Source organism: Muscardinus avellanarius (genome assembly GCF_963383645.1).
Source record: "Muscardinus avellanarius genome assembly, chromosome: 1".
NCBI classification, from domain to species: Eukaryota; Metazoa; Chordata; class Mammalia; order Rodentia; family Gliridae; genus Muscardinus; species Muscardinus avellanarius.
Genome location: NC_137786.1, coordinates 238,773,768 through 238,796,564, shown reverse-complemented (window position 1 = coordinate 238,796,564; position 22,797 = coordinate 238,773,768). Strand labels below are relative to the sequence as shown.

Genomic DNA, 22,797 nt, shown 5'->3' with positions numbered 1-22,797 from the left:
CTGGCCGAGGGCCTCATCTAGCTCTCCAGCCTCCTCGCCCCAGTTCTGTGCTGTGGGGAGAAGAGCGAGGCATCCTTAACTAGGACACCAGCCTCGAAAAGCAATCCCCCCAACTGAATTAAAGAGCAGGGGATTCATCAGAGTATTTCATTGGGCTAATTTTACAGTATTGAATTGCGGAAAACAGTTAATAAAAGCCTAATGGGATCACCTGGCACTGGGGATTGGAGTCAGGGTCCCCTCCCCCAGGAGGTGCAACCTTCCAAGAAGCTAGTACCCAGCTGCACTGGCCCAGGCATGGCTGGGAGGTCCAGGGGTGCAGAACTGGGGTGCAGTGAGGGCCATGTGCTGCCCGGTCCCCCATACACTCAACTTGGCAGATTCATGACACTTGTGTCCTGCAGGGGAAGGTTCCCAGGCCCTGCCCCTTTCAGGGGCCACAGGAGGGCATCTCCTGGTGCTGGAGGAGGTGGACCCACAGGTATGTGGACGCCCTGCCAGGACTCTGGCCATGGAGGGTGGGCTTGTCTCCAGCTGCCTCTGCAGTCACCGCAGCAACCCAGGGCTAGCTGGAGCTGGCCTGGCAGCCATTGGGTCAAGTGCCCAGGAGGAAAGGGGTCGGTTCTGCAGGTCCTGGGATATTCTGCATGGCTGGAGGGCAGGCACAAACCCTCACGGCCATGTTGCTGATGGTGAATATTGGGGCACGGCCAGGGACCAGCCCAGACCCTCCTGCCCCTGCCCCAGCATCTCCCGAGTCCCGCTGCCCCCTCTGCCTCCAGAGGGCCCAGGCCGGAGCCGTCCTGCTATGTCAGCCTTGGGGGCTCAGGGCAGGACCAGCCTCCCTCCAACCCTCTCCAGCACAGGCCCACAGCTCCACTGCCCCGGCGTCCTACAACCTCACGGCCCACGTGTGGACACACTCCGCCCTTCTGGTTGGTCCTCCCAGCCCCAACCTGAGTCTTGGCTGGGGAGTGAAGTCCAGTGCCCAGATAACATCACCATCCACCCCAGGAGCCTGGGGGTGGGCCCTAGGGCACCAGCCATTGGGAGATTGGAGGGATAGGTACCACGGTGGGTTCTTCACCCCTCAAGTACCGGGCCGGAGGGTGCCCATATCTTCCTTATCCATGTCCCCCTAGGCGAACACGCCCTTCCCATGGGGAATGCGGACTGTACAGCTCTTAGCAGGTTGGGATGGGTGGGTCTCGCAGGGGACATGCCCGTGGCTACCAGCCCAGTGCTGACTCAGGTGAGCGGCCTACAAAACCTCCGCTGGGCCTCCTGGACGAGGACCAAGCCAGATCCACCCAGGCCCCCTCTGCCTGAGTCCCACTCTGGTTCTGTCCCATGAGCGAGTAGGCAGGGTACAGTTACAGGGTCCCTCCTGGTCCTGGTGACTGCACGCATCCTGGTGAGCTGGGCCTCCAGGGGAGGTGGCCCTGCCCGAGGGCTGCAGGCGTGGGGTATGGGGTCCCTATGTGTCCCTATCAGGCTCGCACCCGGCTTCCTCCCTCTTAGGAGCGGAGCCTCTGGGCCTGGAGGACTGACTCTGAGGGACCCTCCCCCAGGTGCTGGACATCCTGAGCACCCAGCAGACCCCGCTCACTGGGACACAGGAGTGGGTGGGGAAGGGCTTTGGGCACTTAGGGGTGTTTCCTGGGCAGGGGACATGGACCCTTCTGTTTAGGTGTGTGGTCAGCCGCCCTCACTGGAAAATTTTGGGTTTTTCTGGAGAATCGCCTATCATGCCCTCAGCTCACTTAAAAACAATCGGGATCCCAGTACTTAGGAGGCTGAGACAGGAGGATCGCAGGTTCTAAGCCAGCCTCAGTAGCTTAGTAAGGCTTGCGGCAACTTAGTGTGACCTTGCTTCCAAATAAAAAATAAAACCTGTCTCAGGGGGTAGCTAGAAGATGGAATGCCCCTGGGCTCAGTCCCCAGCACCACACTAAAATACATACATACATACATACATACATGAAATAAAAGCAATCGAGGTGTTGTATTTTTTAATAACATGGCCAATGTATTTCTAAACATATGAAGGGCCCTCTTTCCCCAGATCAGGCAGGCAGGCCCTTCTGTGTGGGGTGTGTTTGGGTGCTTGCTTTCGCCCCCACCCGGCTGGGTCCACGGGTTGGTGCGCACATCCTAAGATTCTCTGATTCTGGAGACTAGACCGTCCATGGTGCCAGAAGACGGGTCTGATGTGGAGGGGTCCGAGGGTCCCAGGACTTGGAGGAGTAACGGCTCTCCTGATTGGGGACGGTTTTGCACATACGTGCTTGGGCTAAGGCCAAATAAGCTCTTGGAATCCGTGAAGCTCTCGTAGGGCTCTTGCAAGAGAGAGCCCTCCCCAGAGGGCTGTGACGTAGAGCAGGAGGCCTGGGGCCAGGTCTTCAGGCCGCATCAGCCACAAACACAAAAGGAAGAGCCAGGAGCAGCTGGGAATCGGTGGGACCGTGATCTGTTCGCTTGTGTGTGGTGCAGCTGCAGGCCCCCGAGGCTCAGGCACCGAGATGCCCTGCCTCGCGCCTGGAGAGCTGGGCGAGCTTGGGAGGCCCCAGGAGCTGAGGGGTGCCCAGGCTGTGGCTTCAGGCAATTCTTAGGTGCCCTGGGGCTTGCATGGGAGCAACGGGTGCAGGAGCCGGGTGCCCTGTCAGGGCCAGTCACCACTTGGGCAGCACCATGGGCTCAGCCAGGACGCCACCCTCTTTCCCCAGCCTGCCTAGGTGGGGCTGTGGGGGTGGCTGGACCTTCCCGGGGTGCCCCTTCCTTTGGGCTGGCTGCAGGTTGGTCCCTTGCCGTGGGCACAGCTGGTGGGCTGGGTCAGGGACCAGGCTGGTGGGCAGCAAAAGCTCGGTGTTCAAAGACCCAGAGGCCAGGGCAGCGGCTGGGGTGGTGTGGGGGTGGAGGCTGAGCCAGGGCCCAGTTAAGGGGCAGGAAGGAAGGGGGTGGGGAGTGGAGGATGTTGCCTGCCAGTTCTGCTCCTGTTGCCATAGCGACAGATGGAGGTTTGGCAGGCGAGAGGAGGGGGAGGGCTTTGTATGAGGCCATTGGGGTTTGGAGACCAGCAGGGATCCTTCAGATGGGGGGGGGGACCTCTGATCTCAGGTGTGGGGCTTCTCCCAGGCCATGGACCTGCCCCCCAGGACAGGAGGATGGGCTTTGGGGTGTGAGACTGAGCCTTCTTTTTAGGGCCTCCCAGCCTGGCTCCTGAGCCAGACAGCAGATTGGAAAGGGGCTGTGTCCCCATCTGGACAGCCCCGGGCTGGGACATCAGCAGGTGGGAGCTGGGCAGGGGGCCCAGGAGCTGGGCAGAGGACCTGGCTGGAACGCCAGCCTCACCCTGTGTAACCACTGACTACCGGGACACCCACCCTGGCCAGACCCACCCCTGCTGTGGTTGTGTTCCAGCTGTGCCTGCTCCCCTCTGAGAGAGGCGGCAGGCACAGGGGTCAGGTACAGGTGTTCGCCTGGCCACTTTCCCAGTCTCACTCCCTGGCCAGCTGCACTGGCCCCCTCAAGGCCAGGCTGGTCCACCCACATGTAGAATACTGTGTGCCTGGAGTGGTGCGTGAGAGTTTGTATGTACACAGGGGTGCTAGCGTGCTCAGCATGGGACGGCTCAGCCTTGTCGACAGCTGCTCCAGGGGCGGTGGGGGCTTCTCCTGCACGGTGCCCCTGGGAGGCCAGCCGCATGAGTCCTGACTGACCGCCGCGGCCTCGGACTGGGCCCGGCCTCCCAGGGTCCCCATCCCTGCTTCATGGGTCCTAATGGGGACGCGAGGAGGGGTCTGGACTCTTTTGGCAGGCCCCATGGTAATATAGTGAGAACCCAGGGAAAATGCTGGGTGGGGGTCCAGTGAGGAGGGAGAGAGTGCTGGGGGTCAAGGATGGCAGCCCCAGCCCAGATGGGACCCCACTCACCTCCCTAGAATGAGCCTTGGTGCCCAGACCACAGGGGGACCCAGGTGGCGGGGTTGGGGCCCAGCGCCCAGTGTATCTCTCACTCCCCAAAGTTGGGGGTGGCATGAGGCCTCTTTGGGTTGCCAAACAAGTCCATCTGGCAGCCCCTCCACGGCCCCCACCATGTCCAGTTCCTGGTTGCTGTAGGCCTAGGGGTGGGTGGGTGGTCATTCCCCAACCAGGTCTTCCTGGGAAGGATGGAAGGGGCAGGTGGACCCCAGGCCTTGGGCCTAAAACAGGGCCTCTGGCTGGATCAGGCTGTGCTGGCTCCAGCTGCCCCCGACACCCCTGCAGTTCATCTCAGTACCCCCAGCTGGGGTCCTTAGTGGGTGTCAGGGGTACTGATCCCCCTTTGGGAAGCCAGGAGCTTGGGCAGGGCCAGAGAGTGGAGGCCTTGGGCCTGCATGGCATTGTCCAGCTGGTGGGGCCCCTGATGGTGGCGTGTGCAGGGAACGGTGGCCTTGTCTCAGACCTGGCTGTCCACACCCCCGGGGGCTGGAGGCAGAGGGAGCAGAGGTGGCAGGGCAGCTGCAGCTGGCGTGGCACCTGCCTCGCACCCGTCACAGGACTCGCTGGAGGCTTCCCTGCAGGTATAGGTGGGCATGGCCTCCCAGGGCTGGCAGGGTGCTCCTTGAGAGCCACTGCCAGGCCCGGGCTGGGTGTGTGGGATGTCTGGGCACCTGGCCCAGTGGGTAGGCCCCCGGTGCTGCCGTGGTGGTCCCGTCTGCGTGCAGAGCTGGGTCATGGGGCTAGTGCAGGCTCACCTCCGGCCTCCCTGTGGTCCTTAGCCTGTGGCAGCGCGGGGGTGGCCTGGGCTGCCCCTGCTGCCCCCACCCGGCCTCTGGAGGGGTTGCTGGGTCAGCTGGGCCCCCTTGGGAGGGAGTTTCCTATTGGAATTGCCTACATTCCTGCCCATCGGGAGAAGTTAGGTAGAGGCAAAGGGGTGCCCACCCTTGGGAGGCGGAGACAGGAGGATCGCGCAGGTTCGAAGCCAGCCATGCTGGTTTAAGAGACCCTGTTTCTAAATAAAAATATAAAAATGGGTCTGGGAGTGTAGCCTGGAGGTAGAAGGGTTTCCAGGAACCCCAGTACCACCCCCCAAAAAGTTCACTTTAATCTTATATTTGTTGTTTAAATTCTTTCTTTCTTTCTTTCTTTCTTTCTTTCTTTCTTTCTTTCTTTCTTTCTTTCTTTCTTTCTTTCTTTCTTTCTTTGTGGTACTGGGGTTCCTGGAAGCGCTCCTACCTCCGGGCTACACTCCCAGACCTATTTTTACATTTTTATTTGGAAACAGGGTCTCCTAAGCCAGCGTGCGCGGCTGGCTTCGAACCTGCGCGATCCTCCTGTCTCTGCCTCGCAAGCGCGGGGATGACAAGTGTGCGCCACCACGCCCGGCCTAAATTATTTCTGAACAGTTAAAAAAACCAAAACACACTCTTATCACCATGATCCTAGGGGTGAATGTACTGGTACATTGACTGCACATCACTGCAGCATAATCACAGAGGTCCCGGCAGTCAGCACTTAATCTAGAGAACAAAGAGCCGAACCCACCAAAGCTCTCAGGAGACTCACATTTGTTGTTTACTCTATTATTTGAAACAGGGCCTCACTGAGTTGCAGAGGGCCTCACTAAGTAGCTGAGGCTGGCCTCGAACCGCGATCCTCGTGCCTCAGCCTCCCAAGCGCTGGGTTGTCAGGTGTGCACCACCTCGCCCGGCCTCTCACTGTTTTCTATTTAAGCAAACTGTTTTTGGAAGGCAGGAAGATGGGGCGGCCAAGCAAAGGCAGGCTTGGGCGAGGCCACTGACCAGTGACCAACAGCCATGGGGCGTGAAGAGTTTTGGGTGTGCGGAGGCAGGCGGGCAGGGACCAGGCCCCACGGTGGCTGCCACAGGGCAGTGGGGCAGCATGGCCATATTCCTGCCAGCGAGCCAGCTCCCTCCCTGTGCCCAGCCCACTGGGGACCCTGCCTCCCTGAGCCAGGGGGAAGCAGCTGGGCACCAGGGGTCTATGCACTCAGGGCTCCTGGGGCGGCCACACCCTGCGGGGCACGTCCTGGAAGGGATGGGGTTGAGGTGGGTCTCCCCGAGCCTCCCCCAGCCACCTGTGTGGCAGTATGGGGGACCACATGGTCCCCGAGGGGAGAGGAGGCCAGGGGCTGGAGCTGACGGGATGAAGGCTGAGCCAGGCGCCCATCCCGGGTCCTGAGGCTGCCCAGGGCCTGCCTGCCCACCCTTGCTGGCCCGCTGGGGCCATGGGACCTCTTTCTTGACTGGGCACCATGTCTTTGGGGGTCTGTCCATTGGCTGACTCCCCACAGTGTAAGACCACTACACAGGCTTCCATCATTGTGAGAAGGACAGAAGTTCAGTGCTGAGTCGAGGGCACATGGATTCCCTCCCCTTGCGAGCGGGATCCACCTGAGGGCAGCCCGGTCTGAGCCCAGTGTCCGCGGGCTGGGAAGCCCAGTCGTCGGGAAGTCTCCTCTGATGTGTCCGCGATGTAGTCCGTTTGCACGACCACGGCGGTCTTGAGTCCTTCGTGTTTCCTGGGGCGCCAAGACACCTTTCTTATTTCGCTGTTCACCTATGTACTTATTACAAGATTAGCTTGTGCGTGCGCATGTGCGTGTGTTGCGGGAGGTGGAACCCAGGGGCGCCCTAACTGAGCTACGCCCTCAGCACTTACTGTATTTTGAAGCGAGTCTTGCTAGGTCAATAAGAGTCTCACCACTTGCTGAGACTGTCCTCGAACCTGGATCTCATCTCCGCCTCCCAAGCACTGGGCAGACTCAGCTTTTACACAATTCAGGTCCGCCATCTGTTCTTCCTGTTTCTCACGGTGGCCCCCAGCCCAGCGCCCTCTGTGCCCTGCTGCAAGCTGCTGCGGCTGCCTGGGCACCTCCCGGGGAGGGTTCTCTAGGCCTGGCCTCTGCTGCCCGGGTGCCACCCAGCGCTTCCTTCTGGTCTGCCTTCGAGTTTTGTCCAGTGACTCCCTAGGAAAAGTGACGCCTCCCTTGGGGAGGGTGCCCAGTGTCAGTGCCCAGGAATGCCCTCTGTGCGCTCACACCCTCCCCAGGACCTGCTCCATCCCTCCACACCCGCAAAATTCACCTGCCTCTTCCCTGCCCTTCAGCCCTCAGCCCAGAAGCCCGTTCTTGAGCCCACGTCTCCCTCTCTCCCAAGCCCACCTCCGCCTGCCGATGTGACCTTTGTGGTGCCAGCCAGGGCCACTGCCCAGCCTTCCTCTAATGGCTGTCAACATGGAAGGACTGTGCTTCCCTCTTGCGTTAGCCGGGAATTTCTCACTGTGACCAGAATGTCTGACAAGAGGCACTTACAGGAGCAAAGGGTTATTCGGCTCAGCTTGTCTCGGCAGTTCTAGCGTTGCTCAGAAGTCCAAGTCCAAAATCTCCTCCAAGACTCAAACTCTTAGCGGTGAGCCCTGTAAAAACTGAGAAGTAGCCGCCATGCTTCCGGCACACCGTGCCGCACGGTGAATGTTCCCGTTCCCAAAGGGAGGGATTGGGGCAAAGAATGAGGGGACAGGCCGGGCGAGACTGGAACCCCTGGGGAAGTGTGACGCCTGCAGCCGCACAGCTGGGCTCGGGCTTGCGGCGGGCGCGGTGTGGGCTCCGGGGGCCTGCGGCCTCTCTCTTGGGCGACCCCTTTGCTGTGGCCCCAGCTCTGCTGAGCAGATGCTCCACCTCCCTAGCATTGCTGGATCCCCAGGGTCCGCTGAAGCTGCACTCCCAGCCTCGCTCCTGGCCCTTTCGGGGGCTGCTCCCAGGACTCGGGTCCTGAGACAGGTTCCCTGGCCTTCCGGACCTCCCTCTGAGATCTTGGCGGAAGCGTCCGTGATGTCTTAACTCCAGCATCCTGCATCCCGCAGAGCCAGCACCATGTGCCTGAGGCCAAGTCTCCTGCAGCGTGACAGTAGCTGTGTAGCCGTGCCCCTGGACCAGGGCTGCGGCTGCCGCTGGGGGCTCGGGCGCCTGAGCATGAACAGGTCCTGGGCAAACGACTTTCTAGGCAGCCTTGTTCAAGCAAGGAGCCATCAAGGCCTCGTCCTGAAGCCTTGTCTTGCAGGCGCGTTTTCACCTTTGACCTCCTGAGCTGGAACAGGACGGGGCCAACTGCTCACTGCCCTCAAAGCGTCCCCTATTGCCACTGTGGAACAGAAAGTGCTTCTTTCTAGGGGTGATAATTTCTCCATCCATCATGCCTTCCTCAGCCCCGATTTTACACTTTCCTGTCCAAGCTGTAAGTTTTAAAAAATCTTTCCCTTCTGTCTTTTGTTGCTGATTCTCACAGTAATTTTAGTAAAAAGCTGCCAGAAATACCCCTGCCACTGCCTGAATGCTCTGCTGCCTTGAAGCTTCCTCTGCCAGATAATTGATCCATCATCTTTAAATCCAGCTTTAAGCCGGGCGTGGTGGGCACGCTGGTAATCCCCGCGCTTGGGAGGCTGACACGGGAGGACCGCACAGGTTCAAAACCAGCCTCAGCTACTGAGTGAGGCTCTCAGCAACTTAGTGAGACCCTGTTTCCAAATAAAATATAAAATAGGTCTGGGAGTATAGCGTGGAAGTAGAGGCCCCTGGGTTCCATCCCTAGGACCCAAAACAAGCAAACAAACAAAAACCAAAAAATACATTAATTAAATCCAGCCTTACGGAAAGTCTCAGGACATGGGCAAAACGTAGACAAGTTCTTTGTCAGAAAGTAGCATGAATGGCCTCTAGTCCACCTCCCCAAAGAATTCCTCATTTCCATCTGAAACGCCGTAGCAGTCTTTACCGTTCCCCTTCCTATGGCATTCTGCTCTCCCGAGCTCCGGCCAGCATGGCCTGTTAAGCTCTGCCTATAACATTGTAAGGCTTCTCCAGCCTGCATCTCCAGACCTTTCCAGATTCCTCCTGCCAACGAGAAACCGGCTCCAAAGGCTCAGCCTGCATGTGTCAGGTGTGTTGAGGGGCAAGGAGTTGGGCGGGGCTGTGGGATGACACCTGGTTCAGGGCAGCCGCCTGGCCACTTCCAGGATGTCGGCCTTACGCTCTTTCCAGGCCTGGAGGGAGGTGCCACCCGGACAATTTCACCTTCGTGCCTTGGTAATCGCTCCTGCTGGCAGTGCCCCCGCCTGCCCTTGCCCTCCCACCTTGTCTGACATGAGTACTTGCAGCCCCTCCAGGAGACCTAGAGACGGGCAGGTTCAGCCTGGCCCCTCTGCCAACCTTCTAGAGCTTTCCAGCTGCTTCAGGATTTCTTCCGTCACTGCCGGGCTCCCTCCTTTTCTAAGACGGTGGAGGCAGATAGGAGAGCCCGCCTACCTGGAATCTCGGCTATATTCCTGGCAGCCTCTCTGTGCCCGCCCACAGCCTGGGCCCCTCTGCCCCCAGAACTCCCGCTCCGCCGCCTCCGCCATTCAGCCAGTCCTCTCGGCTGCAGCCTTCCTGCCTTGGCTTCCCCGTCGGGCTCCTTATTTCCTACAGCAGCTGGCCTGGCACATGCCTCAGGGCTCCTCTTGGCCAAAGGGGAGGTTCTGGTCCCAGCTGCCCACCTGGGAGGAAGGGTCTGAGTCCACAGGGGCCCCTCAGCCCTGGGGCCTGAGCGCTGGCTCCGGTTCACATCTCCCAGCTGGGCAGAGTGGAGGGGTTGCAGTGTCTAGGAAGCTGTCCTTAGGTTTCCAGAGGGGACTCTGGGCTGGAAGAGTGCTGAGAGCCTGCAGGCTGCCTCTGGGTGGTGGAGGGCGCCGGGCTTAGACTGGGTCCACTCTGGGGTCCCTCGGCTGGCCTCCTCCTGGGAGCGATTCCAGAACTACCCCTCGAGGGCGACAAGAGCGAGTGTGGGGTGACTGGGACTTCAGATGTGGGGGTCTCGTTCACTGTTCCTTAGAAGGAAAGGGTATTAGGAGTCCCCTGAGGCTGGAGGGGCACCCGGGTTCCCACCCCAGGAGAGGGGAGGGAGCCAGGCTCCCAGCCCCACTTCCCATCCCTGAGCTGCAGAGATGTCTGGGCTCTGCCTGGAAGGGACTTGAGGGAGTGGAGGAGCAGGGTCCTGCTCCCCTCCCCACCGCACCCCTTCCCTCTGGGGTCAGGGCCTCCCTCTGGGGCACTGTGGGTTTGGTCTGCGGAGGAGTGAGAGCCCAGCCTCAGTGTTTGGGTGCTGGGCTGGGGTGCGGCAGAGACGGCCCGGCAGCCACAGGCGTGTGAAAGATTTCAGGGCTTAATTAATTTAATTTGAGAGGTTCCTTTTCAGAGTGTGAACAGTTGTCTCCCCAGAGACACGCACCCTCCCCAGCATGGTGGGCGGCCTCACAGCCTGTATGGGGCCGGCTCCTCCCCCTGCGCACCCTGAGAGGCGGCCTCCCTGGCACGGCCGGTCTGTAAGGAGCCCCATTGCCTCCCACGTACCCCATCCACAGCCTTCCTGGGCCTGCTCAGTCAACTGGCCACTAGCTACAGCCCGGAAAAATGGGTGCTTGGGCCGGAAGGCGGTCCAGCATCCCTCAGACCACAGAAGCTTAGGGTCACGTGGACACTGCGCTGGAGGTAGAGCCAGGGTGCTGGCGTAACGAGGGCGCCAGCACTTTGATGTCTGCTACTTCAAAGGCACCCAGCTGGTCAGTAGGCCCCCGAGGTAGGTGGGGGCTCCCAGAAAGCTTGTCTTTGAAGTGTCCGACTGGGCCAGGGTACCCCCAGCCAGGAAATCAGCCTGTACCCCGAGCTTGCCCCAGGTTTCGGGTTCCTCCCCGGCAGGCAGCAACTTTGATCCCCACATGAATGCTGCCGTCTGGGCCAGGAAGGAGAGGGCAGCTGGCGCCCGAGGGCTCTGGTGGCCATCCTGTATGCTCAGAAACCCTAGTCCAACTGCAGGGCTCTTACGGGGTGCATGTAGCCGGGGCCAAGTCAGGCAGACGGAACATGGCCCCCTGCACGGAGTGTGCCTGGCCCAACGGGAGGAACCGGAAGGCCCTGAGCCACCTGTCCTGGGTACCAAGCAACCAGCGCAGTTCTTGGCTCTCGGCGCTCCCACTCCTGTAGTGAGCGCCTCCCCACCCCGCAGTTGGGGCTCCTGGCTCCCAGCCATGAGGGGCATCACTGGGTGTGAGGCTCAGGCAGGGCGGGGCACTTTGGGTCCAGCATCTACAAGGTTACCGCTAGTGCACAGGGCGCGTGGAGGGCTCGTCTACCACCCGTGGCCTGGGTATGCAGGTGGCTGTGGCGGCCACAGCCGAGGACAGCATGCATGTGGAAGAGGAGGGGTGTGGGCAGGGCTGGTGCACGGGGATCGGGCTTCCAAGCCCCACCCCCTCCAGCAGCCTGCAGCTGGTAAGAGAGTGTGTGTGGCCCTGTCCATGGTTCTGGAAGAGCTCCCCCGGCCACTGTGCTCAGGACCAGTTTCCCTTGAAGAGAGGACATGTCCCTGTTTTCACCACCTCGTTGCCCAGCACCTGTGGCCTCCCCAGGCCTGTGCTGAGGGTATGGCGGTGGCCAAGCCGTGTGCGCTGCTGGACACTGTCTGCCTGGAAGCCCGGCCAGGGTGCAGTGTCTGGGGAGTGTGGCTCTGAGGCCATGCAGGCCTGGGCTTCTGAGACTCAGTTTCCTTTTATTTTTTGTGGCACTGGGGATTGAGCCCAGGGGCATTCTGCCTGTGAGCCACCCCCCCCCCCATTTTATTTGGAAACAGTGTCTCACTAAGTTGCAACTGCAGGCCTTGAACCTGTGATCTTTCTGTCTCAGCCTCCCAAGTACTAGGATTCCAGGCATGCGCCACCACGCCTGGTCCCAGTTCTCCCTTTTGGTAAAGGGAGTGGAGCTTTTGGTTAAGGGGAAGGAGTCAGTGTTTGAGAACCTTAGTTCTGGATTCACGGGGCATCGCGGCACAGGTGGCCAGGTCTGCCTACTGCCCACGGTGAGTCCGCAGGCCCAGCTGTGGGACGGCGCCCTGAGTCTGTTCTCAGTGCCTGGGGCCAAGGGGGTGTTCCAGCACCCCTGGCCAGCACAGGCACACGTGCTGTGTGGTGGGGGGTCCCATCACAACAATGACATCATGGGTAAAGAAGCCCTGGGGGGTTGTGCTTAAAGGAGACTCAGTGTCAACACACGGGAGCTGAGCGTGCCCCATGTTAGCTCCCCAGGGCCGGTAACCGGTGCCACACACTGGTCTCCCAGACCACAGACCCTCTCACCGTCTGGAGGAATGGGCGGCGCCGCTCCTTCCAAGACTGAGGGTCCATTCCCGGTCTTAGCCCGTCCTGGGGGGTTGTGATGGTCTTCGATGTCCCACAACCCAGGTGGTCTCACATTTCAATCCATAACTTAGTGACTGCAAATCAGGATGGGTTCCAGGTTCCAGGCACTCATGCGTGGACCCTTGGGACCGCTCTCCACACTCCTGTGCGGGGCCCGGGGCCTGGGGCCTCTGCAGGTATGCTCGGTGCTTCCTCCCACAAGCTCAAGGGCCGTCAGCCCTTGCCTGCACACCCCTGAGTGAGGCCAGCCATGGGCCCCACTGGGTGAGTCCAAGGGTAAGAGCGGGCAGGCAGGGAGAGCCGAGCCGGACAGAAGTGTCCCCATGGTAGGAGCCCCCACCCAGGGGAGGGGGCCGTGGGATCAGAGTGGAGGCCCTTACTGGAGTGAGTCCCAGCAGTGGGAATGTCTCTGCTGTTTAAGGGAGAGGAAAGCTAGGCCTAGGGGTGCACACCTGTAATCTTAGTTCTTGGGAGGCTGGGATAGGAGGGTCACAGGATTGAGGACAGCCTCTGCAATATAGTGAGACTAAGCAGCCTCGAGAGACTTTCAGAATGAAAAAGAAATAGGGCTCGGGGTGCAGCTCACAGGCAGAATGCCCCTGGGCTCCCTCCAGTCCCAGTGTGTGTGTGTGTGTGTGTGTGTGTGTGTGTGTGTGTGTGTCTCACACACACACACGGATACAGGATCCTTCCCCAGGCCTAAGAACCTGGGGCTGCTGTGTGCCTGGAAGGGCCAGCGGAAGCCCCTGGGTAGTTTGGCCAGGGTTGGGCGTGAGAGCCCTTGCCCCCACCATGGTGGTCTCCACTCACAGGCCCGGAGGAGGGAGCTCGGTGTCCGGAGACGGAGGCTCTGGTCCCATGGCCATCGGGGAGGCTCCTTGAGGCCAGCCGGCCACAGGTCAGGATTCATGGACGAATGGGATGGACCATCCCTTTGAGCCGCTGCCTCCTGGTGCTTATGGACGTCTCCACGTTGTCTCCACAGGGCCAGGTGGGGGACAGTCTCTTGCTGACCCCTGCTGGAGCAGTTGAGTCTCAGAGAGAAGGGCGAAGGGCCGTGCTGGGGTCATGTGCTGCGTGGGATTGTGTGGGATCCAGCCAGGGTGCGGCTAGGGCAGCCATCTCCCACGTGTGGTGAGCCCGTCCCCAGCAGCCTGTGTGACAGGTCACCTGACACTGAGGCCCCACGCCCTGGGGTTGGGCGGCTTGCTGGCGTCCTGCTCGGTCTCTGGTGAGCTAAGGTGTGGTGGGGGCTGCCAAGGGCCCCTTCCTCACTCTCCAGGGGCTGTCCCCAGGGGCACTGGCCTCCTTGGGGCCTCGGGGTGGCTTAGCGTGCTTTGGGGTCTGCTCTTGGAAGCATGCACCCACTCTTTAGCTACGGTCATGGCTGTCTGTGTGTGGCCGCATGGGGCGCGGCTCCAACAGGCCGGGCAGTGGCGGCCTTGGAGCCACGGCGCTGAGGGCCTTACTTCACAACTTAGTGGACAGGAAGAGCCAGGACCTGGAGGCTGAGGCCAGGGCCACCTGTCCCCGAGAGGCCTGCCTCCCCTGCCCTGCCCGCATGGTGACAGGGACCCGGGCAGCCATGCCGCCCCGCCTCGCCTCTTGGGTCTGCCTTCCTGAGGCCTCTGCTCATGGGCCAGCTTCTCCCAGGAGCCCACACAGGCCCAGGTGGCTCTGAGGGCCGCCACCTCCGGCCTCCTGTCCCGGGTGTTGAGTGGGGTTTGTGTCTTGGGGATGTGACCTGTGTGTGGTGGGTGAGGTCACCGAGTTCCTCTGAGGACATGCAAGGGCCATGGCCTACAGCTCCGCAGACCCGCTGTGCCTGCTCTCACAGGCCGTCATGCGGGACGCTGAGACCTGCCCCACTGGGTGGGTCTGCCTCTCAGGTGCTGGTGCCGCATCCCGCCCCGGCTCTGCCTCTGCCCTCACTGCCTGCAGGGCAGCCTGGCAGGGGCAGGTTGGGCTAGGAATTGTAGGTCTGTTTTCTCAAAGGGCTAGCATCATGCTGTGCCTCACCCCTCATGGGGAGTCCCCGCAGGCCAGGCCGCTCCATCCTGTTACCCAAGGAAGAGGGGAACCAGGAGCACAGCCCTCAGCCAGGGGGCCCGAGGGAGAGGGCCGCTGTAGCCGCTGCCCTGTGCCATCACAGGAGGGCCGTCCTAGGACGAAGCCCACTTGGACCCTCGGAGCACTTGGGAACACTGGCCTCACCCTCTCGAGGTTGGCAGGCGCCCCACCTCCGCCCTGGCTCCACGGCGCTGACGGGAAGGACGCTGTCAGCTGACTTGTGTCCTGCCCCGTGATGGGCCTTGCTCCCCAGAAACCGCAGAGGAGGCTGCTGTCACCCCATGCTGGGACCCGCTGACTCAGCAACCGGGCCTCAGCTGCCAAGGCCCAGCCTTCCTGCCCAGCACCGAGTTCAGCACCAGGACAGCTCCCCCCCCAGCGTCCTGGTTTGCAGAGGCTTCTGCCTGCAGCTCAGATGCGGGAGAGGCGGGTCTGCTGGGCTTGCTGTCTCAGACTCCCTCCCTATTTCCCGGCTGGCCTCTGGGCAGAGGAGCTGCCCCTGCCCACTCTCTGGACTCCCCCTCTCTCTGGCCAGGGCAGGGGTGGCAGAAGCTGAGGGGGCCCCAGGGCAGCCCCCCCGGCACAGGGTTTATAGGAGGGGCACAGCAGGTTGCTGGGGGCAGCCGCAGGGCCCTCTTCTTGGGACGCGGTGGGCCCAGCTGCAGGGGGCACGGCAGTGCAGATGCCCGAGCGCTGGGCTTCCGGCTGCTGCCAGCTTGGAGGTGGCCGTGGCTCATAAGACCGCAGTGCCTAGCGCTGCAGCCCAATCCAAGGCCCCACGTGTCTGGGAGGGCACCCAGGCCACCTCCCAGCCCACACCAGCCCCGACTGGCAGGGGCCCTGGGGCCGCAGAGGCCCCATGCCAGTACCGTCCCCTGCCTGGGGCACCCTACCCAACCACAGACCGGGCCCGGCCCTGCAAGTGAGCATTTCAATACTGCGGAGTGAACCCAGGGGCGTTCGATCCCTCGACTCCACCACCAACCCTTTTTATCTTTTATTTTGAAACAGGGCCTTGGTAAGTTCCTGAGGGCCTCCCTAAGTTGCCGAGGCTGTCCTCAAGCCTGATTCTCTGTCTCGGCCTCCCAAGTACTGGAATTCCAGGTGCGTCCCACTGTGCCCAGCTTGCAGTGGCCCCTTGGTGTTGCCGGGCAGATGATGGACAGAGCTCAGGGCACTTCCTGCAGAGCCGCCCTGCTGAGGCCTCACTGTCCCCAGAGAGCAGTATCCTGCGGCCAGTGCTAGGGACTGAGTGGACGAGCAGGAGCCATAGGAGGGCGGTCAGCTGGCTAGTTCAGCTGCAGACGGGCTTGCTTCTTTCTCCTGGCCAGGCTCAGGAGCCCCATGGGTGCCTGCCAGTGCCCAGCGCCCTTGCCCACACAGCGGTGCCGTCTCTAGGTGGCCCCCGGGCCCTGATGCCTGGAGCACCTCCCAGCAGCAGTGCAGACAGCCCCACCCCCTCGCACCCGCTGCCTCCTGCAGGAGCACCGTGGGGGAGCCGCAGCTCCTGCTTTGCTCAGGCCCCACCCTGGTACAGCCCCATGCAATTATCTGTGACACAGTATACTTTCCCTCTCTTGATGTGAGCCTGTGTTTGTGTAAAGACAATAATTAGAGATAAAATCGCAATTGGAAAATAAGCCCCAGCGAGCTGGAGGGCTGGGTAACTGCGGTGACTGTGGGCTTCCCACCAGGAGCGCTCGTCCTGCTGTCCCGGAGGCTCCCAGCCTGACGGGGGCTCCTGAGAGCTCACTGAGCCCCACTGCTGGCCACCAGCAAGGTGGCACAGCTGCTCAGAGCCCAGACACCCAGCCCCAGAGGACCCGGGGGCTGCGGGAGACCAAGATGCAGGCACCAGGAAAGCTTCAGGAGGGGCACTGAGCTGGGCTTTGTGGTGTGTGTAGGAGTCCTCAAGGCAGGGTGATGGGAGGTGGGCCTCCTGGATGGAGAAGCCAGCGGGAGGAAGTGGGGCAGGCAGGGAGGGGCCAGGCTAAGCCACAGTCAGGGCGGCTCCCTGCAGCCTGGGCGCACCGCGTCAGCTGCCCGGAGCCAGGGCAGGGCCTGGTGGCTTTCTGTTTGTCTCCAGTTGGAGAGGTTGATGGCGGCCATCCCTAACAAGCCTTCGGGGGAGGCCTCGGGCCTGTCCGAGCAGCATGTCCTCCTAGCCCTTTGCCCAAAGCTGGGCCTCCGCGGGGGTGGAAGCATGGGGCTGCCTGGTGCCTCGCTGGCTCTGGACACCTCGGTGCTCATAATCGATAGCAGCGTCTTAGTGTTCGGCCCCCAGGGGTTTGGCCTAGGGCTGCCACAAGCCCTCCACTGTGTCCCCACTCACTCCTGTCCCTGAAACAGGACCACACTTCCCATATCACCTGTGGCCTGCCGCCTGGGTCATGTGTGTGGGTGGGTGGGGTGCTGTCCCCGCTGGGGCCCTAGCTCTGGGCGGCGCCTCCCACAGGGCCTGCTGGGCGTCGGGCTCTGTGTGGGTCCTGCGGTCTTAACGGCTCCTCTGTTCTGCACTCTGGCTGTGACTCCAGCTGCTGGGGCGCGGACCCAGGCGAGGCTACGCCCCCTGCCCGGGACGCGTGGCGTCCCCTCCAGCCTTGCCTTAATCACGTGCTGGGAACACGGGGCTGCTCCTTGTCCTCTGGGGTCTTGGGCCACTCCTGAGGGCACGCGTTGTTCAGGGTGTTGTGTCATCCACGGTCCTGTCTGCCTGCGTCCTTGCAGGAGTGGGCCTGTGGGTTTGTAGGGCTGGGGCCACCTGTCACTGGTCCGCGGTTTCTGATTCTCCTGAGCCTTCAGCCTTGATGGAGGACTTGTGTGGAGTCTCCCTGGCTGGGTGCCGCCTGCTGGCCTGGTGAGGTCAGCCCGGGTGCCCTGGGGTGAGGAGCAGGTCCTGGCGGCCCTGGGTGGACCAAGGATGGCAGGGGCCATCAGCACCCTCTCTCCTGTGTTCTTTGCTCCCCTGTCTGAGTGGGAAACACAGGCTACCGTGCAGGATCAAAGGCAGCCAGTGGGCCAGGCTGTACCAGGCCCAGGAGGCCCTTCACACAGGCGCACCCTGCCGAGGGCAGGCCTGCCGCCTCTGCGCAGTGTGGCCTGCGGCTGCTCCTGCCCCCACCAGTGCAGCATCCACACCCAGGCCCCCGGCCTGCTCCCTGGTGCAGCTGGCCAGGGACAGATGGGCTGGAGGGGGGTGGCCGCTACGTCCAGACTGGGTCATGGGTGTGCCGAGCCTGGAGGCAGGCTACAGGTGACGGGCTCCCTGGGGCCATGAGAGCTTGGTGGCCAGTGGAAAGTGAAGCCGGACCACCATCAGCAGCCGCAGGCAGGGACTGTGGTGCCAGACCCTGTCCCCGCACTGTGAGAGCCGCAGTGAAGGCCAGGGCCCGGAGGACACAGCATGAGCCAGCAGGGTGGGGTGCTTCCCATGCATGTGACAAACAAAAGATTAATTTCCCCCACAAGACAAAGGGCGCTTACAACAGAAAGGAGAACACGCACGGGTGTGACACACCAGCACATATAGCGGAGGAGACAAGGCGCAGCAAACCAGCCCACGTGTGGAAGCGCTCTGCACCGCGGTTAAGGTCGTGGCAACAGGAGGGCGGCCCAGAACCTGGTGCCCTCTGAAGTCAGACGTGCTCTGATCAAGTGTGCACCGTAGCGGGCACCGCCCGGCTGCGCTCACAGGGCTGGTGTTTCTGGGCTGGCCCTGAAGGGCACCTGGCATCCCTTGAGGCGGGGATGTCGGCCAGGAAGGGGGCTGTGGGCGTCCTGGGAGCCTCAGTGCGGTCCTGGGCGAGCTTGGGGGCAGCAGGCCACGGCCGTGGAGGGCGGGCCAGCATGGCCCCAGGGGTGGGGGCCAGGCCGCTGTGACTGATATGGTCAGAGTGATTTGCAGAAGCCAGGTGCGGTGGCACCGGCCTGTGATCCCAGCACTTGGGGAAGCGGAGACAGGAAGATTGTGGGTTTGAAGCCAGTCTCAGCAAGGTAGACTCTCAGCAACTTAACAAGACCCTGTTTCCAAATAAAAAATAATATAGGACTGGGGCTGTTGCTAGGAAGTAGAATGCTCCCAGGTTCAATCCTCTGCACCACACACACACACACACGCACACACGCACACACACACACACACACACGGTAATTTCCAGAGCACCCTGTCCTTTAGGGCTCTGCTCACAGAAGACTGTCCTGGTAATCTGGGCACAGAGACAGCTTGGCAGGGGCTGGCGTGGGGCTCGCGGGCCGGAGTGTGCTGGGGATGGGGGCCAGGGGCTGGCCTTGGCCTACAGGAGGGACTCGGGTGTCCTGCAAGCCCCCCAGCTCAGGAGTGGTATGGCTTTGGGGCAGCAGTCCACGGAGCCGGCCTGGCCAGCGACCCAGGAACACCTGGGCGGGCAGTGTCCGCAGTCCCGGGCATCAGTGTGGCCCCAGGGGCTGAGCAAGGCCCTGTCCCCCACAGGCCTCGTGAAACTGGGGGTTCACTGCGTGACGTGCCAGAAAGTCGCCATCAAGATCGTCAACCGTGAGAAGCTCAGCGAGTCTGTGCTGATGAAGGTGAGCCGCGGGCGGGCGGGCGGGCGGGGCCCGGGCACAGCGTGGGGCCGACGGTCCCTGGCGGGCCCTGGGCTGCCGCCTCCCCTAGGGAAGGGGCTCCCTCTGCCTGCTCCTGCTGGCCTCAGCACACACCCACAGCAGGCAGAGAAAGTGCTGTCCCGAGCTCCTGGGGCTCAGTTCCCCGTTGGAAGGGAGAGGACACTGGCTGAGGAGCCCCGGCTTGCACCCTGGCCTCCTTTACCTCACGGGCCAGGGTCGGTCACTTTTTGCACTGGGGCAACCCCTTGGGGGTGGAGGACTCCTTGGGCTGCCTGGGCTCTCGGTGGGGAGGGCGGCCTGACTTTGGGGTGGGCCGGGGCCTCTGCAGTGACTGGCACCATGGGCCCCTTCACAGGGGCTGAGGCTGAGCCTCTCCCTCGGGGGCCGGCCAGCTCTGGTAGTTTCCTCTGTCCATTCCCTGTCTTTTAAGTCGCCAGCTGCAGCCTGGCTGGTGCCTGCTTTGCAGAGCCTGGGTGCAGTGTGCCTGGCAGAGCTGGCCCCACCCTCCCAGGCCCGGGTGGGGCTGGGACAGGAGACAGGAGGACAGGGTCACACTGGAGGCTCAGGTCAGGGTCGAGAGCAACAGCCAGGGTGACAACAGCCAGGGCACATGGCTTTGGGGGCTGTTGACAGGTGAGACCCCCTTTTTTTTTCAATACTGGGAATGGGACCCAGGGGCATTCTACCTCCGAGCTACACCCCCAGCCCAATTTTTTAGTCTTTATTTTGAAACAGGATCTCACTGAGTTGCAAAGGGCCTCATTAAGTAGCTGAGGCTGGCTGAGAACCGTGATCCTCCTGTCTCAGCCTCCCAGTGCTGGGATTACAAGTGTGTGCCTCACGCCTGGCTCCTGTTAGGTTTTTAAGGACCTTCTGCTTGCTGGAGCAAGATGGAGCCGGGCGGCTGAGTCGGGGGAGCCAGGGCGAGGCGAGGTGGTTTTGGAGGGAGGCAATGGCAGCTTGGATGGAGGTCTTGGGGTCGGGGCTGGCCCTCCTACCCTGCTTGGAGGTGAACTGAGACTCCGAGGGACCAAGGGGAAGAGAGTGCCTGGCAAGGGTGGGGCTGGGGACCAGTGTCCAGCTGTACATAGGTGTGGAGAGAGCAGCGCCCGGTGGCATGGGGCCTGGCACGGGAGGGGCACTCAGGCCCTTGGTGGAGGGGCAGGGCTTGGGACAGGTGGCCGAGCAGAGGTGCCCGGCTGGTGCTCACTGTGCCAGGACTGCTCTTCCTGTCCCCAGCTCTGCGGCATGGCCCCGGGGCCAAGCGGAGGGGCCTACCTTCAGCTTACAGGGGGCGGGGTGACCTAGGTCCGGGCTGCTCTCGGCGGCTCCTGCTCAGTCCTGGGCTCCGGGCAGGCGGCAGCAGCAGCGGGAGCCTGTACGCACATCCACATGTACCCACGCAGCCCCCAGCCCAGGCTGCTGCACGCCCACCGCAGCCCTGCCCTGGCTCTCCTGTCTTGCGTGGCTGAGCCGTGCTCGGCCCTCGGGCCGACGCCGCCCCGCCCCGTGAGGGACGGCCGCGGGCGAGCGAGCGGCCTGACGCCCTCTCCTCGCAGGTGGAGCGGGAGATCGCCATCCTGAAGCTCATCGAGCACCCGCACGTCCTGAAGCTGCATGACGTCTACGAAAACAAAAAATATTTGTAGGTATTGCTGGGCTGGAGTGCCGGGGGGACCGGGAGGGCCGTGGGGCGTGGGCAGCCACTGGGCTGGGCGGAGGAGCAGGGCCCACGGCCGGGGCCTGTGTACCCTGCACCCGTGGACTGCCTTGCCCGCAGGAGCCCCCAGTGGGTGTGCTGGCAGAGGAGGGGCCTCCGTGACCACAGCCTCTTGACCAGGCCCGGGGCCTGCTCTGCCAGGGACTTGAGAGCCGCCATCTCGAAGCCAGCAGACAGTGTCTGCTGGGGGAGGGGCTGGGCGGGGGCAGGAGCACTTGCGTCCTCCCAGGGCTGCCCCCAGCCTGTGGCTCCTCTGCAGGGTGGTCAGGCCCCCACTCCCAAGGGTGCACCCCCACCCAGGGCTTGCTCTTGGGGCCTGGGTCAGCAGATTGACGGTCACCGCCGTGGCTACCTGAGGATGGATGCCAGCCCGGCACACGCCCAGACCCAGCCTGTGCGAGCTCACCGGGGAGTGGGGAGCCGGCAGTCACTTGCGGGGCCACGTTTGGGGAGTGTAGGTGCCTTCCACGTTGACGTGAAAGCCCACGCGGAGGAGCCCCTGGTGCCCAGCTGGCCCCTCCCCTCTGGCCTCCTTGCCTATGACTTGCTCCCGAGGGGCCGGCACTGGGCTGTAGTGGGCAGCAGAGCAGGTGCAGGGCTCAGCCATCTGGACCTTGGGCTGTTGTCTGGTGAGGCAGCGACCCCAAGTGCTCACTGGAGGCCAGCCTCGGCTGAGCATGGGCCCGGGTGCCGGCTGGTGTTGGTCCTGACCCCTGAGGCTGGCAAGGTAGCCTGCCGAGGCCCTCGCCCGGCACCCACTGTGCCTCTCTCTCCTTCTGTGCCCACTGGCCTGACGGGGTGGGGCAGGTGGAGACGTGGCTGCCAAGTGGCACCGATTTGCAGCACCCCGCCGACCTGAGAATTTGGTCTTAGGCCTGGCCCCTGCACGCAACATGTGTGGGCTCCAGCCCCAGGTCCCTGGTTCTGCTGTGGCCATTGACCAGGCCACCCAGGGTAGGGGGAGGGGCAGGTGGTAAAGACAGGATGCAGCCCAGCCAGAGAGCAGGACAGGAGGTGGAGAGGACCGGGGTGGGGGGCGCTGGACACCCTCACAGGAGTCCCAGCCACGGGGCCCCCGGTGGGCTGCTGCCTGTCCATCCAGAGCCCTTGGCCCGCCCTGCCTGCAGCCCTCCGGGTCCTCTGCGGGAGCACGTGCACTCTGAGCCTCCCCAGCTCAAGAGCTGGACATGCGGCCACTCTCCCGAGGTCCCCAAGCAGCAGAGCACACATCCCAGTAGCATCTCAGTGCCCCCCACCCAGAAACCAGCCCCTCAGGGTGCCCCAGCGGCTCAGCCCCAAGGGACCAGGCCCAGCGGCTGGGGCTTTGTGCAGGCTCGGCCACTCTGGGGTGGTTCCATTGAGACACTGGGTCTACTTCTCACTTGTCATGTTCGGGGTGGTCCCCATCTTGAGGAGGCACCTCCTGCCACATCCCGCAGCCACCACGCCTCTGGCCTCTGCCCAGCAGCCAGAGGGGCGGGTGGCTGAGGTGCGTGGGGTGGGGTGGACGAGGCTGGCCCCTGCAGCTGTGCTTCCTGAGGCCTGCCGGGGCCCTGCCTGCTCCAGGAAGGTGGGGGCGGGCAGAGCCCGCAGCCCTCGGGGGCCCGTCCCGGGCAGTTCTGACCCGAGCAGAAGGGCAGGGGAGCGCGTGCCAGGTGGAGGCGCCCAGTGCTGACGCCAGCCCCCTCGCAGATACCTGGTGCTAGAACACGTGTCCGGGGGGGAGCTGTTCGACTACCTGGTGAAGAAGGGGCGGCTGACCCCCAAGGAGGCGCGCAAGTTCTTCCGGCAGATCATTTCAGCGCTGGACTTCTGCCACAGCCACTCCATATGGTGCGGCCGCCCGCCTTCGAGCCCTGGGGGTCGGGGAGGGCTGCAGCCCGCCCCGGTCAGTGCGGGCCCGTGAGACCCAGGAGGGCCTGGGGCAGCGACGAGCCTCACCCGGGCTTCCCCCAGCCACAGGGACCTGAAACCGGAGAACCTGCTGCTGGACGAGAAGAACAACATCCGGGTCGCTGACTTCGGCATGGCGTCCCTGCAGGTTGGCGACAGCCTGCTGGAGACCAGCTGTGGGTGAGTGGCGGGCTGCCTGGCTACTGCCCGCTCCGTAGGTCCAAGAGGCCATCTCGGGGCCGGATGCCTCAACCACAGTCACTGAGACTCGGCAAGCCAAGTGG

General features: G+C 62.8%; 1 protein-coding gene across 1 annotated transcript in view; it reads left to right on the top strand.

Annotated features, from left to right (window-relative positions):
• The window catches only part of BRSK2 (BR serine/threonine kinase 2), a gene marked incomplete at both ends in the record, with an annotated part of 51,896 nt that overhangs the window by 13,822 nt on the left and 15,277 nt on the right, over positions 1-22,797 (top strand). Inside the window, 4 exons of the mRNA XM_080693883.1 lie at positions 18,767-18,861; positions 20,460-20,545; positions 22,313-22,453; positions 22,577-22,693. Of these exons, the coding sequence (XP_080550009.1) occupies positions 18,767-18,861; positions 20,460-20,545; positions 22,313-22,453; positions 22,577-22,693 (439 nt within the window). The remainder of the gene's footprint in view (positions 1-18,766; positions 18,862-20,459; positions 20,546-22,312; positions 22,454-22,576; positions 22,694-22,797) is intronic.